Here is a 14,770-nt window from a genome sequence, read left to right on the forward strand (position 1 = left end):
CTCCACCCACGAATGGAGTCCCTCAGGACTTGGCTGTTGGCAGAAACCATTTCCTTACAGTGTTTGGAAACCCAACTGAAGTGGGGAGTGAAGCTGAGTGAATCATCAGCTACCCTTGGCCACACACCTTTCCATGATGCTACAGAGATCCTTAGAGAGAGAAGTGTTTGGAGAGAAAAGCCTTCTATCAAAGAAGTTTTGTCTTAATTTTCCCTTTCTCCCCCCAGTGTATTGGGGTGAGGATATGGAAGGAAACCGCCAACCAAATAAATCTAACTTCTTCCTGCACTGTCCCTGGAGCAAAGGAAGCTCTTTGTGGGTTTGTTTGTTTTTTGTTTTTTTTTCAGTATGTGTGTTTCATTTTTTTCCCCACCTCCCAATATAGCAGCAAGAATAGCAGTGATTTAAGTGAACAGGTCTGGCTTAATCCTGAGCAAAAAAATATAGATGTCTGAAACTGGGATAGTACTGAACCCTATACAGTTGATTCTTGAACAATGATAGGGTCAGGGGCTCTGACCCCCTCACAAAGTCAAAAATCCACCTATAACTTTTGACGCCCCCAAATCTTAAATTGTCCCTCAGTATGTGGAGGATTGGTTGCAGGACCTCATGGATTCCCAACTGTGGATTGAAGAAAGTACGAGTATTTATTTTTTAAAAATCTGAGTATGAGTGGATCCATGTTGTTCAAGGCTCAACTGCATAGACTGTATTTTCCTATATATAGGTATCTTTGGAAAAGCTTAATTAATAAATTAGGCTCAGTATGATATTCACCACAATAACTAATAAAATAATTATAACAATATACTGTAATAAAAGTTATGTGAATGTGGTCTCTCTCAAACTGTCGTTGACTGAATACTGTGCTCAGCTTTCTCGTGATGATGTGAAATGATACAACGCCTACATGATATGAAGTGAGGAGAATGACATAGGCATTGGGAGGTAGCGTCAGGCACGCTGCGGCACCACAGCAGTCCATCTGATAACTGATACGGCTCCAGGTGGCTAACAGGCAGGGAGTGTCTAAGGTGAGGAGATGCTAGACAAAGGGATGATTCACATCCCAGGCAGGATGGAGCAGGACAGCACCCTACCAGAACTGTGGCAATTTAAAACTTAGGAATTGTTTATTTCTGAAATTTTCAGACAGCAGTTGTCTCTGGGTAATTCTGAAGCTGGGGGAAGCAAAACCACAGATAAGGTGGAACTACTGCAGAGGTTCTCAACCTTCCTAATGCCGCGACCCTTTAATACAGTTCCTCATGTTGTGGTGACCCCCAATTTCATTGTTACAAATTGAACATAATTAAAGCATAGTGATTAATCACAAAAACAATATGTAATTATATATGTGTTTTCCGATGGTCTTAGGCGACCCCTGTGAAAGGGTCATTTGACCCCCAAAGGGGTCGCGACCCACAGGTTGCGAACCGCTGGACTAAGTTAAAAATCAGTGAATTTCTACTAGGGAGCCAACTTTATAGTATTGACCTTATATTTTGTTTTGTTTTTCCTTATATAATGACCAGTTGATATCAGAGAGAAGTTTTTTTTAACTTATTAACCTCTAATCTTTGGAGCTAGTTAAATTCTTTTTGCTAATAGTAGGTCCTTTAAAAGATGAGTGAGTGACTAGACTGCCGACAGGTGATCTGTATCATAATGCTGTCTAATTGTCATTAGCAGGGGGTGAGAGCTTTCGGAACAGCAACTTGTATATTCTACTTACTTTTGTGTTTCCACCAATTTTCTTCCTTTCAGACTTGGCTTCAACCAACTCAGGACATAGTGATTGCTCAGTTTCTATGGCGAGCCTTTCTCCTTTGGCCTCCCCAGCCAACCTCTTACAGCAGACTGAGGACCAAATTCCTTCCAACCTAGAAGGACCGTTTGTGAACTTACTGCCTCCCCTGCTCCAAGAAGACTATCTCCTAAGCCTCGGGGAGGAAGAAGGCATCAGCGATCTCTTCGATGCTTATGATTTGGAAAAGCTCCCGCTGGTGGAAGACTTTATGTGTAGTTGATTATGCTTTGTGAACTCCTTATAAACCAATATTTTTTTATTATGGAACCAGAACATCTGTCATGCAGTGTTGTCCCTTCCTACCTTCTTCCTCCAAGATAGTATCATGAAGTAAACTACAGACTTCAGAACAAAGCTGACATTTTAATGAATTTTTATATATATATATAAATTGTCTCAACGCACAGTTGCAGGCTCCCTTGGGAAAACCCTGCTTTGCCCCAGGCTCCAAAATCTCCTGGATGAGTCAGCAAGTGAGAAAATGTGCAATCAGGTGTCTCTCACCCATACTTTCCTCCCTCCCTCCCTCCCGGATTGGCTTGCTGTGCCTGACGGATGGGCTGTAGAAGGGGGTCTGGCCACCTGGGCCACTGGAATACAGCAATCTTCCTTAATAGCATTTCAAGCCGTGCCTTCTCTGCAGAATGCATGTCTTTGGGGTCTGCTAATATGGAATGGAACTGCAGGAACTGTAAACTTGAAGTCATGCAAAAGTATGAAACGGATGTCTTCAGCTCTTCTTAGGAATATTTAAATTACTGTCATAATTCAGTGTAAGCTATGGGCCATGGGTCCAACTTGGAGGTCAAGAGAACCTCCAACAGCCTTTCGGATGAAGAACCTGTTTTCGAATACTTGTTGCAGATACAGAAGAATAGTTGAGATCTGCCACTGTTAAGCTGTTGTGGATTTTCCTGTCTCCATAAACCACTCCCACTGCCCTGCCCCCAACATGTTTGTGAGTTTAAAGTTGATTTGTAGCAAACGCCTACTGAGGAGTTCTTTGTGGATTGTTTTAGACTTTTAAATTTTTTTTTTAGCTGCCATTTAAGCATTCCTGTGGCACCCATCACCATTACAGTTTAACTGTTTACTTTGAAGCGGTTTTTGCTCATTCAAATTATTTAAGCAGAGATAGAGAACCTCTCTGATCCGAGCATCTGAACGAGTGTGACCTAAGGTTTAACAGCCTCTGCAGAAGCATTGCCCCATTTGGCTTCCTTTCCCAGGAGGGGAGCTTGGAGCGAGTCTGTCCTCGCTGACATTGGTGGCCCCTTTGAAAGGAGGGCCAGGTCAGATGATACAGCCGTCCCAAGGAACAGCAGGTGTGGGTCCCTCCGTCCTTGGGCTTCCCGGGGCCCCGTGACCGGGGAAAGGGCTCTCTTACACTGCACTCAGGGAGACCACTTCTCAGGATGCGGTCAGATGGAGAGGCCTCCAGGGAGAAAGGCATCCCATTGTGTGAGTGGCATTCTACCAGTGGCATTTACTCAGGCTGGTGAGCCCAGGGAGCTCCCGCTTTGTGGAGGGCTGCAACGCCCCTGGCCACAACCTGTCCCCCTTCCCTATGAAGGAGTAAGCTGGACCCAGGGAAGTGCGGGCGTAGAAAATGAAGCGATAGAATGCCGGGGTGTTTTCCCACTTTCCTCTTCAGGAATGGTGTCCCGGGTGGGAGGCTTCGTGTCAGTTGCAAATCCTACCAGTTATGTCCAAGAGTGGCTTTCCCATTGGCCAGGGGAGGTGGCCATTTCCCACCGGGAATGTGACTTAGTACCTCAAATCCATTCCTTGGATGCTAAAGACCAGGGGGATGAGGGAGTCTTATTTAAAAACAAAACAAAAAAAACAACCTCAACAGGAACAGAGAAACTGAAGTGCTATGTGCCTGGCCCACTGGTAGGCACATAGTAGGCACTCTATTCACGTGTGTGATTGAATTGAAAATATCCCTTAGGAAAAATACAAAACGGTCAACCACGAACGCCCCAGCCAGTTTACTCTAGGTAGAGTTCCACAATATGCAAAGTGGTGGTGGGGGTCAAAAGCATGACACCAGCACTTTAAACGATTTGTGTAGGTATGCGTGGGTGTGTGTTTGGGAAGAAAAACAAGGTGCAGATTACCCTCCTTTTTCTTCAGCCTCCATCCCCAGCCTCCTCCCCTCACACACTGGACTTGGTACAAATATGTGGTCCGAGATGAAGCTTTGGGGTGGGGGAGGGGAGGAGAGCTTTGTGTCAAGTGCCTACTGGAAATGCACTGTGGGGTGTTTTCCTGGATAGGAAACCATTTATGCCAAGCTTTTCCCCATTTCCCATATTTATCTCATCTGGTTAGCTGCCTCTGCTTCCAGCTTTGTGTAATTCTCTGCCAGCTGCACAAAGCTAATTTTTTTTTCCAAAGTCTAACGACTGAGCTCACCTGGCTAGGTTGTTGTGTGTTTTGTTGAATTTCTCCTTAAACCTTTCGTAATGTAATGCCGTATTTATTGTTTTAAAATGAAAGGAATACTAATAAGTCTTAAAAGTTCCTTCATGCATAAGATTTCTCCAGTTAATGGGCTCAACTGGGGTCCATTAGTGAAATGTCCATACTTTGTTGTTCGCATTCGTCTTTTTTTTTTTTTTTAACATAGTGTCCGGCACACAAAGTGGGTTAGTTCTCCAGTATTTGTGTTACTTTAAGTCAAAGTATGCCGGTTTCCTGGTACCATTGAGTTGCTGCTATTAAAGCTCACACATGAAATGGCTAAAAGTTACAAGTGTGCAAATTATGACTGCGTGAGCCTTAGAAAATAAACTGTATAAAGGGCAACACATGAGCTGTCAAACAGTGTTAAGGTGTGTGTTTATATGTACAGACTTGTGCATAGCAATTGTTTTATTTAAGTTGATATGTAGTCTACTCACATTTTCCTTATCTAGCAATTTTGTACAAAGATAGCAATTAATTTGTAAACACTGCCAGAATATTTTCTAGCTGGTTTGTAATTTTTTAAGAGTGTTATATTTTGTTTTTGTTTTTTGTTGTGGTCTTGTTTTCATTTTTGTTTCAAGTGTAGATCTGTAAATAGAATTGCAGTATTTAAAGCTTTAGCGTTCAGGAAGAAGAAGGAAGAACTCAGCGTGTGCACGGCAACTCGGGCGCGTGAGAGGTTTGAAGGAAGAGGCCTTGTCGAGTCAGTCAGGCGGCACTTGTCAGATGGTGGGAGTTTCTTTTCCTACGGGGTACACGATTTTGTCAAAGGGAAATATTTCTCCCAAAATTGGGAGAAGGCAAACTACTAATCAGTTTAGCTTTGTGTTGTATGCTAGTTTAAAAAAGAAAATGTGTAATATAGTGTAAAAAAAAAAAAAAGCTTTTATGATGGATTTTGTAAATAGATTTGTTACAGGGTAACCTGTTCTCTAGCTGTGATCTTACCACTTCAACTGGGTGTAATTTGAATAAATTTTGTATGGTATCGGATCAATAAAATGATTTTTTTTTTTAAGAGTTGAGATTTGTGGCTTGATTTTCATACAGTGGCCTGAAGCTTCTATATTAATCTCATTCTTAAAGACATGCTTTAACAAGTTAAGGGGCAAGTTTGCACAAAAGCTTAAGATACTATATGCCGTATCCTTTAAAGAAAAAAATTTTTTTTATTGGTTTGGGAGAAGGAGAAATAGAAACATCAATGATGAGAGAGAATCATTGATCGGCCGCCTCCTGCATATTCCACACTGGGGACTGAGCCTATAACCCAGGCATGTGCCCTGACTGGGAATTGAACCATGACCTCCTGGTTCATGGGTCGACACTCAACCACCGAGCCACACCAGCTGGGCTATTTGGCACCTCAGGAACACTGAGCGAATATCTGTGGAGCACTTGTGGTAGACCCCCCACTTTGAGAAGCACAAGAACTTGCCGTGTCTCTGACCACCTGCAGAGACTGCTCTCGGGTATTAAAGAAGGATTTTTACACTGAGAATGTGACAAGTGGAGTTCTATAAGGTGTATGAAGCCAATACATTTTCTCAATTTTAGTAATGACCTCCCTCCTTCAAGATTCTGTATTTCTTATAATGCTATATTAATGCTTTTTTGACTGCTATGTCACACTCAACTCTAAGCTTACCTAAAAACTTCAAAATGTGTACCAAAAAAATTCCCACCCACAACCAGTCTATTTACCTCAGAAGTAACCACTGTTTTCATATCCCGTTGTCTCCTAGGCATATATAAACGTGTGTGTGCTTGTGTATTTTTTAAGATATATTTTTATTGCCCTGGCTGGTTTGGCTCAGTGGATAGAGCGTCGGCCTGCGGACTGAAGGGTCCCAGGTTCAGTTCCGGTCAAGGGCCTGTACCTTGGTTGTGGGCACGTCCCCAGTGGGAGGTGTGCAGGAGGCAGCTGATCAATATTTCTCTCTCGTCGATGTTTCTGGCTCTCTATCCCTCTCCCTTCCTCTCTGTAAAAAATCAATAAAATATATTTTTTAAATATATATATATATATATATATATATATATATATATATCTCAGAGGAAAGATGAGGAAGAGATACAGAAACATCAATGATGAGAGAGAATCACTGATTGGCTGCCTCCTGCACGCCCCACACGGGATTGAGCCCACAACCCGGGCATGTGCCCTGACCAAGAATCGAACCATGACCTGGTTCTAGGTCGCTAGTCAATCACTAAGCTACACCGGTGGAGCTGTGCATGTGTATTTTAACAACTCATACCAAGTATATGCTGATCTTTAGCTTTTACTTATTTTTTTTTACCAACTACATCTTGGACATCTTTCCATATTTGTACTTCTTCTAGATCATGTTCATTCTCTTCAAAGGCTGCATAGCATTCCAATAATTAAAAATATATTTAATAATTTATTAACCTAGGTAATTTCCTATTTGGGCGATTTTTTTAAAAAAAAATCTTCACCGTAGGACATGCTTTTATTGATTTGTAGAGAGAGGAAGGGATAGGGGGAGAGAGAGAAACATCCACTCAAGAGTGACACATTGATCAATTGCCTCCCACACGCATGACAGCTGGGGATCTAACCTGCAACCTAATGGGTACATGCCCTGACTGGGAATCAAACCCATGATCTTTTTTTTTTTAATGTTTTTATTTTTTTTTATAATTCTTTATTGTTAAAAGTATTACATATGTCCCGCTTTCACCCCCATTACCTGCCCCAGGCCTTCATCACCCCAGTGTCTGTGTCCCTAACCAGTGATCTTTAGGTGTATAGGACGATGCTCACCCAACTGAGCCACACTGGCCAGGGCTTGAGTGATTTTGTTTTGCTATGAAATAATATAACATTGAGTGCCAGGTACTATTTATATTATGTCAGGTAAATTATATATAATATAAAATGAACCATTAATGACATTTAATACATTCACAGTATTGTGTAAGATCACCACTATTTTAGGACATTTTCATCCCAAAAGAAAACCCCATACCCATTGAGCCATCACCCCATCTCCTATTCCCAGCCCCTGGCAACCACTAATCGGCTTTCTGTCCCTATGGATTTGCCTGTTCTGGATATTCACTATAAAGGATCAGACAAGATGTGTACTTTTGTGTCTGTTTTACTTAGCATAATGTCCTCAAGGTTCATCCAAGTTATAGCATGTGTCTGTACTTCATTCCTTCTTATACCTGAACTAGGGGCTCAGTGCATGAAATTCATGCATGGGTAGGGTCCCTAGGCCTGACTGGCAGTCAGGACCAATCAGAGCCTTCCAGCTGCCGTTCAGGGCCTATCTTCGTTCCACCCCACCCCCTGCCAGTCAGCGCACGTCATAGAGAGCCATAGAGAGACATAGAACTCCCAATCTCCCAGTCAAATTCCCTCGGGGACACTTTGTATATTAGCCTTTTATATATATAGACTAGAGGCCCGGTGCACAAAAATTTGTGCACTGGTGGGGGGGGGGGGTCCCTCAGCCCGACCTGTGCCCTCTCACAGTCTGGGACCCCTCGGGAGATAATGCCCTGCTGGCTTACACCTGCTCCCGGGTGGCAGAGGGCAGGCCCAATCCCTAGGTGCAGCCCCTGGTCGGGCTCAGAGCAGGGCCGATTGGGGAGTTGGGGTGCCACCTTCTGTCATGCACAGAGCAGGGCGGATTGGGAGGTTGCCATGCCACCCTCAGCCACGCTCAGGGTAGGGCCGACTCGGGGGTTGGGGCACTGCCCCCTGTCACACTCAAGGCAGGGTCGATGGGGAGGTTGCGGCACCACCCCTTGTCACGCACAGAGCAGGGCCAATCAGGGGGTTGGGGTGCTGCCCCCTGTCATGCACAGAGCAGGGCCCATCAGGGGGGTTGGGGCTCCTTACCCTGTCATGCACAGAGCAGGGTCGATCAGGGGGTTGGGGAGCTCCCCCCTGTCATGCACAGAGCAGGGTCGATCAGGGGGTTGGGGAGCTCCCCCCTGTCATGCACAGAGCAGGGCCGATAGGGGAGTTGGGGCACCGCCCCCTGTCACACTCAGGGCAGGGCGGATCAGGGGGTTGGGGCACCGCCCTCTATCACCCACAGAGCAGGGCCCATCAGGGGGTTGAGGAGCTCCCCCCGTCACTCACAGAGTAGGGCCGATAGGGGAGTTGGCGCACCGCCCCCGGTCACACACAGAGCAGGGCTAATCAGGGGGTTGGGGCGCCACCACTGTCACACTCAGGGCAGGGCCGATGGGGAGGCTATGGCTCTACCCCATCACACAGAGAGCAGGGCCCGTGGGGGGGCGGGGGGTTGGGGCACCGCCCTCTATCACCCACAGAGCAGGGCCAATTAGGGGGTTAGGGTGCCGCACCCTGTCACACACAGAGCCTCAGGGCGATCAGGGGGTTGGGGAGCTCCCCCGTATCAGGCACAGAGCAGGGCTGATCAGGAGGTTGGGGCGCCTTCCCCTGTCACGAACAGAGCAGGGCAGATAGGGAGGTTGTGGCCCCGCCCCCTGTCACACACAGAGCCGCAGGGTGATCGGGGGGGGGGGGGGGGGGGTTGGGCGCTGCCCCCTGTCACGCTGATCCCAGTGCTGGGAGGCCTCTCGGCTCCGCTGATCCCGGTGCTGGGAGGCCTCGCAGCTCTGCTGATCCCGGTGCTGGGAGGCATATTACCCTTTTACTATATAGGACAGAGGCCTGGTGCATGGGTGGGGCTGGCTGGGTTGCCCTGAAGGGTGTCCTGGATCAGGGTGGGGGTCCCCACTGGAGTGCCTGGCCAGTCTGGGTGAGGGGCTGAGGGCTGTTTTCAGGCTGGCGGGTGACTGAAGCTGCCAACTGTTCCTTTTTTTCTTTTTCTTTTTATTCTGGGCCAGCTTTAGCTCTGGCTCCAGCTCTGAGGACTCTGCTGCTGAAAGCAGGTATCTGGTTTGTTTGGGTTCTACAATCGAAACAATGTATAACTCCAGCTCTGAGATCCTGGCTCGCTGAAAGCAGATTTCTGGGGTTTTGTTTAGCTTCTAAATTTGTTACAATGTTTCAAACTGCAGGCTCAGAGGCCGGCAAGGCAGGCGGGGAATGTTGGTTTCCTCCATCACTGAAGCAAGCAAGACTCATGTTAGTTTCAAGCTGCCTGGCTGCCGGCTGCCATCTTGGCTGGCAGTTAATTTACATATCGCCCTGATTAGCCAATGGGAAGGGTAGCGGTCGTACGCTAATTACCATGTTTCTCTTTTATTAGATAGGACTAGAGGCCAGGTGCACAAAAATTTGTGCACTGGCTGGTGGGGGGGGGGTGTCCCTCAGCCCCACTTGGGCCCTCTCACAGTCTGGGACCCCTCGGGAGATAACGACCTGCTGGCTTAGGCCCACTCCCGGGTGGCAGAGGGCAAGCCCAATCCCTAGGTGCCTGCCCTGCAGCCCCTGGTCAGGCTCAGAGCAGGGCCGATTGGGGAGTTGGGGCGCCGCCCCCTGTCATGCACAGAGCAGGGCGGATCATGAGGTTGCGATGCCACCCTCAGTCATGCTCAGGGTAGGGCCAATTGGGGGGTTGGGGCACCGCCCCGTCACATTCAAGGCATGGTCGATGGGGAGGTTGGAGCGCCGCCCCATCACCCACAGAGCAGGGCCCATCAGGGGGTTGGGGCACTACCCTCTGTCACACTCAGGGCAGGGCCGATGGGGAGGTTGCGGCTTCATCCTGTCACACACAGAGGAGGGCCCATGGGGGTGGGGGGGCGGGGTTGGGGGACGCACCCTGTCACACACAGAGCAAGGCCGATCAGGGGTTTGGGGAGCTCCCCCAATCAGGCACAGAGCAGGGCCGATCAGGGGGTTGGGGCACCTTCCCCTATCATGAACAGAGCAGGGTGGATAGGGAGGTTGTGGCCCCACCCCCTGTCACACACAGAGCCACAGGGCGATCAGTGGTTTGGGCGCTGCCCCCTGTCACTCTGCTCCAGGGGCCAGGAGGCCTCGCGGCTCCGCTGATCCTGGTGCTGGGAGGCATATTACCCTTTTACTATATAGGATAGAGGCCTGGTGCACGGGTGGGGGCCGTCTGGTTTGCCCTGAAGGGTATCCTGGATCAGGGTGGGGGTCCCGCTTGGGTGCCTGGCCAGCCTGGATGAGGCGATGATGGCTGTTTGCATCTGGTCACACCCCCTTCAGGGTGGGGGCCCCCACTGGGGTCCCTGGCCAGTCTGGGTGAGGGGCTGGGGTCCGTTTTCAGGCTGGTGGGTGACTGAAGCTCCCAACCGTTCCTTTTTTCCTTTTTTTTTTTAATTCTTGGATTTATGGCTGTCACTGGAGCTGAGAGCCGGCTTTAGCTGTGAGACCTCGCTGTTGAAAGCAGGTTTCTGGCTTTCTTTACTTTCTGTATTTGAAACTTTGTTGCGACTCCAGCTCTGAGATCCCGGCTGACTGAACACAGGTTTCTGGGGTTTTGTTTAGCTTCTATATTTGTAACAATGTTTCTTAGCAGCTCAGAGCCCAGCAGCGGCAGTTGGGGAACGTTGGAGTCCTCCGTCACTGAAGCAAGCAAGCCTCATGTTTGTGTCAGTAGCCTGGCTGCCGGCCGCCATCTTGGCTGGCAGTTAATTTGCATATCTCCCTGATTAGCCAATGGGAAGGGTAGCAGATGTATGGCTAATTACCATGTTTCTCTTTTATTAGATAGGATAATAGCCGTTGTATGGTACTACTACATTTTTATCCACTTATCAGTGGATGGACAGTTGGGTTGTTTCCACCTCTTGGCTATTGAAATGCCAGGTACTAGTGTAAGTGCTTTGTTGAGCGCTCTGACTTTTCAAAGCATACATCACTAGCTACATGTTATCGCCTCTCCCAGAATGTAAGCTCAGTGAGGAGAGGTCCTTTGTATTGTTCACTACTTTGTCTCCAGTTCTTAGAATACTCCTAATACCTAATACATATTTGAATGAATTATTCTTATTTTGCAGATGAAGAGGCTGAGGTTTAAGAATGTTTTTTTAAAGCCCAAAGGCAACAGTGCTATAATGAGCTCAAAGCTTTTTCACCTTTACTGTCACCTTCCTCATTTTGTACCTTGTACTGAAATTTTTATTACTATTATTTTGCATTTTTGCTTTCATCCTTAGTTCTGCCTAGGAGTCCCATTTTCCCAGAATTGGGGGACCTGAATTCTGTCATCAAACATAACTACTATCTACACAGGGATCTGTACCTTTGGTCAGCAGGTAGTCAATAGTTAAGCCAGTGATGAAATCTGAAAGAAATGATACAAAGATGTATTCCTTCTTCCATTTAAGACTACCGAAGGCAGTAGATGGTGGGAGCTAGTAAATAAAACAAGAATTGCCATATACAAAAGCAGTTGAAAAATGCAGGCAAGATAAACGTGAATCATGTAGGGCTGCATCCTTTAAAGAGGTGAATATATGACTAAGCTGTGTAAATATTTTATAATTCAGAACCTTACTTGAGTATTATTTCAGAAATGGGCTCATTCTGTTCTGGGAAGAATTCTATTCTGGGAATAATATTATTGAGACAGAAAAGAAAACCATTATAGAAAAGTTAATTGTATTCACTCATACAATGTCCATTAAGGGAAACATGTTCACCTCATTCACTGCTGGTGGGAATGTAGACTGGTACAGCCACCATGGAAAACAGTCTGGCGAAACAGACTGGGGTGGGGTGCAGCTGGGGACCTATGCAGCTGGATGCACACGTGCTTGCAGAAGACTGATGAGTAGGCACAACTCCAGCATAAATCAAGAAAAAATTAAGAATAAAGCTACCATATAACCCAGCAATCCCTCTCCTGGGTATCTACCTGAAAAACCCAATGAATTTGCATGAACATATGCACCCCTATGTTCATTGCAGCATTATTCACGGTGGCCAAGACATGGAGACAACCAAGGTGTCCTACGATAGAGGACTGGATAAAGAAGATGTGGTGCATGTACACAATGGAATACTACTCGGCCATAAGAAAGGACAAAATACTGCCATTTGCACCAACATGGATGGCCCCTGAGAATATATGCTAAGTGAAATAAGTCAGTCAGAAAAAGCTAAGAACCATATGATTTCACTCATGTGAAATAAGAAAATGGAACTCATGGACACAAACAGCAGTGTGGTGCTTGCCAGAGGAAGGGGGTGAAGGGTGGAGGGGACCTAATATATGGTGACAGAATAAGAATTAACTCTGGGTGGTGGGCCCACAATGCAATATACAGATCTTACATCATAGAAATCTATACCTGAAACTTATATGATCCAATTAATCAATGTCACCATAATAAATTTAACAAAAAAGAAAATATGGTACACTGTAAGCACTCCATAAATGTTCCCTTTAACTCCTTAAAAAGGAGAGAGCTCTTCCCCAAAGCAGCCAGAGGTGACCTCTGAAAATGGTTTGCTATTCACTTGACCCAGAAAAAACCACATAATCATGCAAATCAAGAGGTTCAAATCTCCGTGTTCACTTTAAGAACACTCGTGAAACTGCCCAGGCCATCAAGGGGATGCAGATTCGAAAAGTCACCACCATCTGAAAGATGTCACTTTAAAGAAGCAGTGCGTGCCATTCCGTCGTTACAATGGTGAAGTCAGTAGGTTTGCCCAGGCCTAACAGTGGGGCTGGACACAGGATCGTGGCCCAAAAAGCATGCTGAATTTTTGCTGCACGTGCTTAAAAATGCAGAGAGCAATGCTGAACTTAAGGGTTTAGATGTAGACTCTGGTCCTTGAGCATGTCCAGGTGAACAAAGCTCCCAAGATGCAGCGCAGAACTTACAGAGCTCATGGGTGGGTTACCCCTTACAGGAGCTCCCCCTGCCACACTGAGAGGATCCTTCCTGAGAAAGAGCAGGTGGTTCCTAAACCAGAAGAGGAAGCTGCACAGAAGAAAAGATATCCCAGCAGAAACTGAAGAATCAAAAACTTATGGCCTGAGAGTAACTTCAGCATGAAATAAAAATGAATAAAAGTAGAGAGAGAGAGAGAGAGAGAGAGAGAGAGAGAGAGAGAGAGAGAGAGAGGAGAGAGAGAGAGAAACATGTTCACTTATTTATTCAGTTACTCTTTGAACAAGCATGAAGTGATTACGATATACTAGGGACTGTTGTAAGTGCTGCAGTCTAAACAGAGTCATAGTTCCTGTCAGCAAGAGGAAGCTTACAGTCTAGTGGGGAGAAACAAGTTTGGCTAGGAGAAGTAAATACTGAGGGCCGGATATTGGATAAGTGGCTTTTCTTTCTGAAGCCATGGGGAGAGGACTTGGAAGGACAGACGGTTAGAGGCAGACATGGAAGGGCAGGGAGGATGAAGCCTTTGCAAGGCAGGAGAGACTGGGGTGGGGTGCAGCTGGGGACCTGTGCAGCTGGATGCAAACGTGCTTGCAGAAGCCTGCTGAGTAGGTACAACTCCAGCGTAAATCACCAATGCATGTTCTAGGACCTAGGGAGCTGGGAACCTCACTCTAGGTCTAGCCTACCACCCTGATCATCCATTGGGGTGTTAATGAGAATTCCTGCACTGGCTACTTAGAATTAATCAGCCAGGAATCAATCAGAAGTTAAAAGAAGTAACATTCATAGCAGGAAGGGGAATGCAAAAGCAAACTTTGCGTCGTGTCCTTAAATCTGGGACTTGAAGACTGAAAGACAAACAGAACAATTTATTAAAATATTCTGAAATGCTTATAAGACTAGAAATTACTATCATGCTTGTCCTGTGTGTAAAGAATATTATGAAAAAGTTGCAGAGTTCCTTGCGCTGGAGTGTCTGGGAAGTGCTGGGAAACTGGAGGGACAAAGTCCTGTGCCATCAGGGATGTGCCTCAAAAACAACACGAAATGCCGGCAATGCTTCTGTTGGGATGTTTTAGAACTTGGGTGTATGCCCTAGAATACAATAGATAGTGAGTCCCTAGGAAAAGGGAGGATGTATGTATCTTCTCTCACCTATATCAACTTCAGTGGCTAAGTACACACAAGTCAGGAACACAGAAATATAGGATTAAAACCCTGGAATTAAAATACTAGTAGACAAACCAAAACATTAATCAAAGCCTACTTTTTCAACTCAGCCTAAGCCATTTCCTGATACTGATCACAGGGTCACTAAATTTGAGTTGGAAGGCAACCTCATATTCAACAAGGAGCTGGTTTCATCAGGTGACAATTCAGTTGTCAATTTTTTTTTTTTTTCAAGAAAACAGTCTCCAGAATCCTAGCCCAACACTCTTTCTGCTGTATCCGTAAGGTCTCTTAGTTCCCCTGCCTCTTCTCAGTCTTGGCCCTAGAACCATAGCCTGGCTATGGTAATTCATCATTTTGAATTGGCATATCTTCTGAAAGATCCCCATCATATTGTCCCCTAGCACTGTAATTCCTTCCACTCTTCCATACCACGTTTCATGGGTGCATGCTCTCATCCTCTGTGCCTGTGTCATACACAACAAATTGGGAGAGATGGAAGCTGTTGGAAATATAAGT

General features: G+C 46.2%; 1 protein-coding gene and 1 pseudogene across 2 annotated transcripts in view; both read left to right on the plus strand.

The window, feature by feature from the left end:
- E2F3 (E2F transcription factor 3) overlaps window positions 1-5,311 on the plus strand; it is a gene marked incomplete at its 5' end in the record, with an annotated part of 82,278 nt that extends 76,967 nt beyond the window's left edge. The window contains one exon of the mRNA XM_081088089.1: window positions 1,771-5,311. Coding sequence (XP_080944215.1) covers window positions 1,771-2,033 — 263 coding nt within the window. The 3' untranslated portion in view covers window positions 2,034-5,311. The remainder of the gene's footprint in view (window positions 1-1,770) is intronic.
- A 7,371-nt stretch (window positions 5,312-12,682) lies between these two features.
- Window positions 12,683-13,226, plus strand: LOC308517031 (large ribosomal subunit protein uL22-like; annotated as a pseudogene). The gene has a single exon. The product of its transcript is annotated as a large ribosomal subunit protein uL22-like (transcript).
- The last annotated feature ends 1,544 nt before the right edge of the window (window positions 13,227-14,770 follow it).

This window comes from Myotis nattereri (assembly GCF_964212035.1).
Source record: "Myotis nattereri genome assembly, chromosome: 3".
NCBI lineage: Eukaryota > Metazoa > Chordata > Mammalia > Chiroptera > Vespertilionidae > Myotis > Myotis nattereri.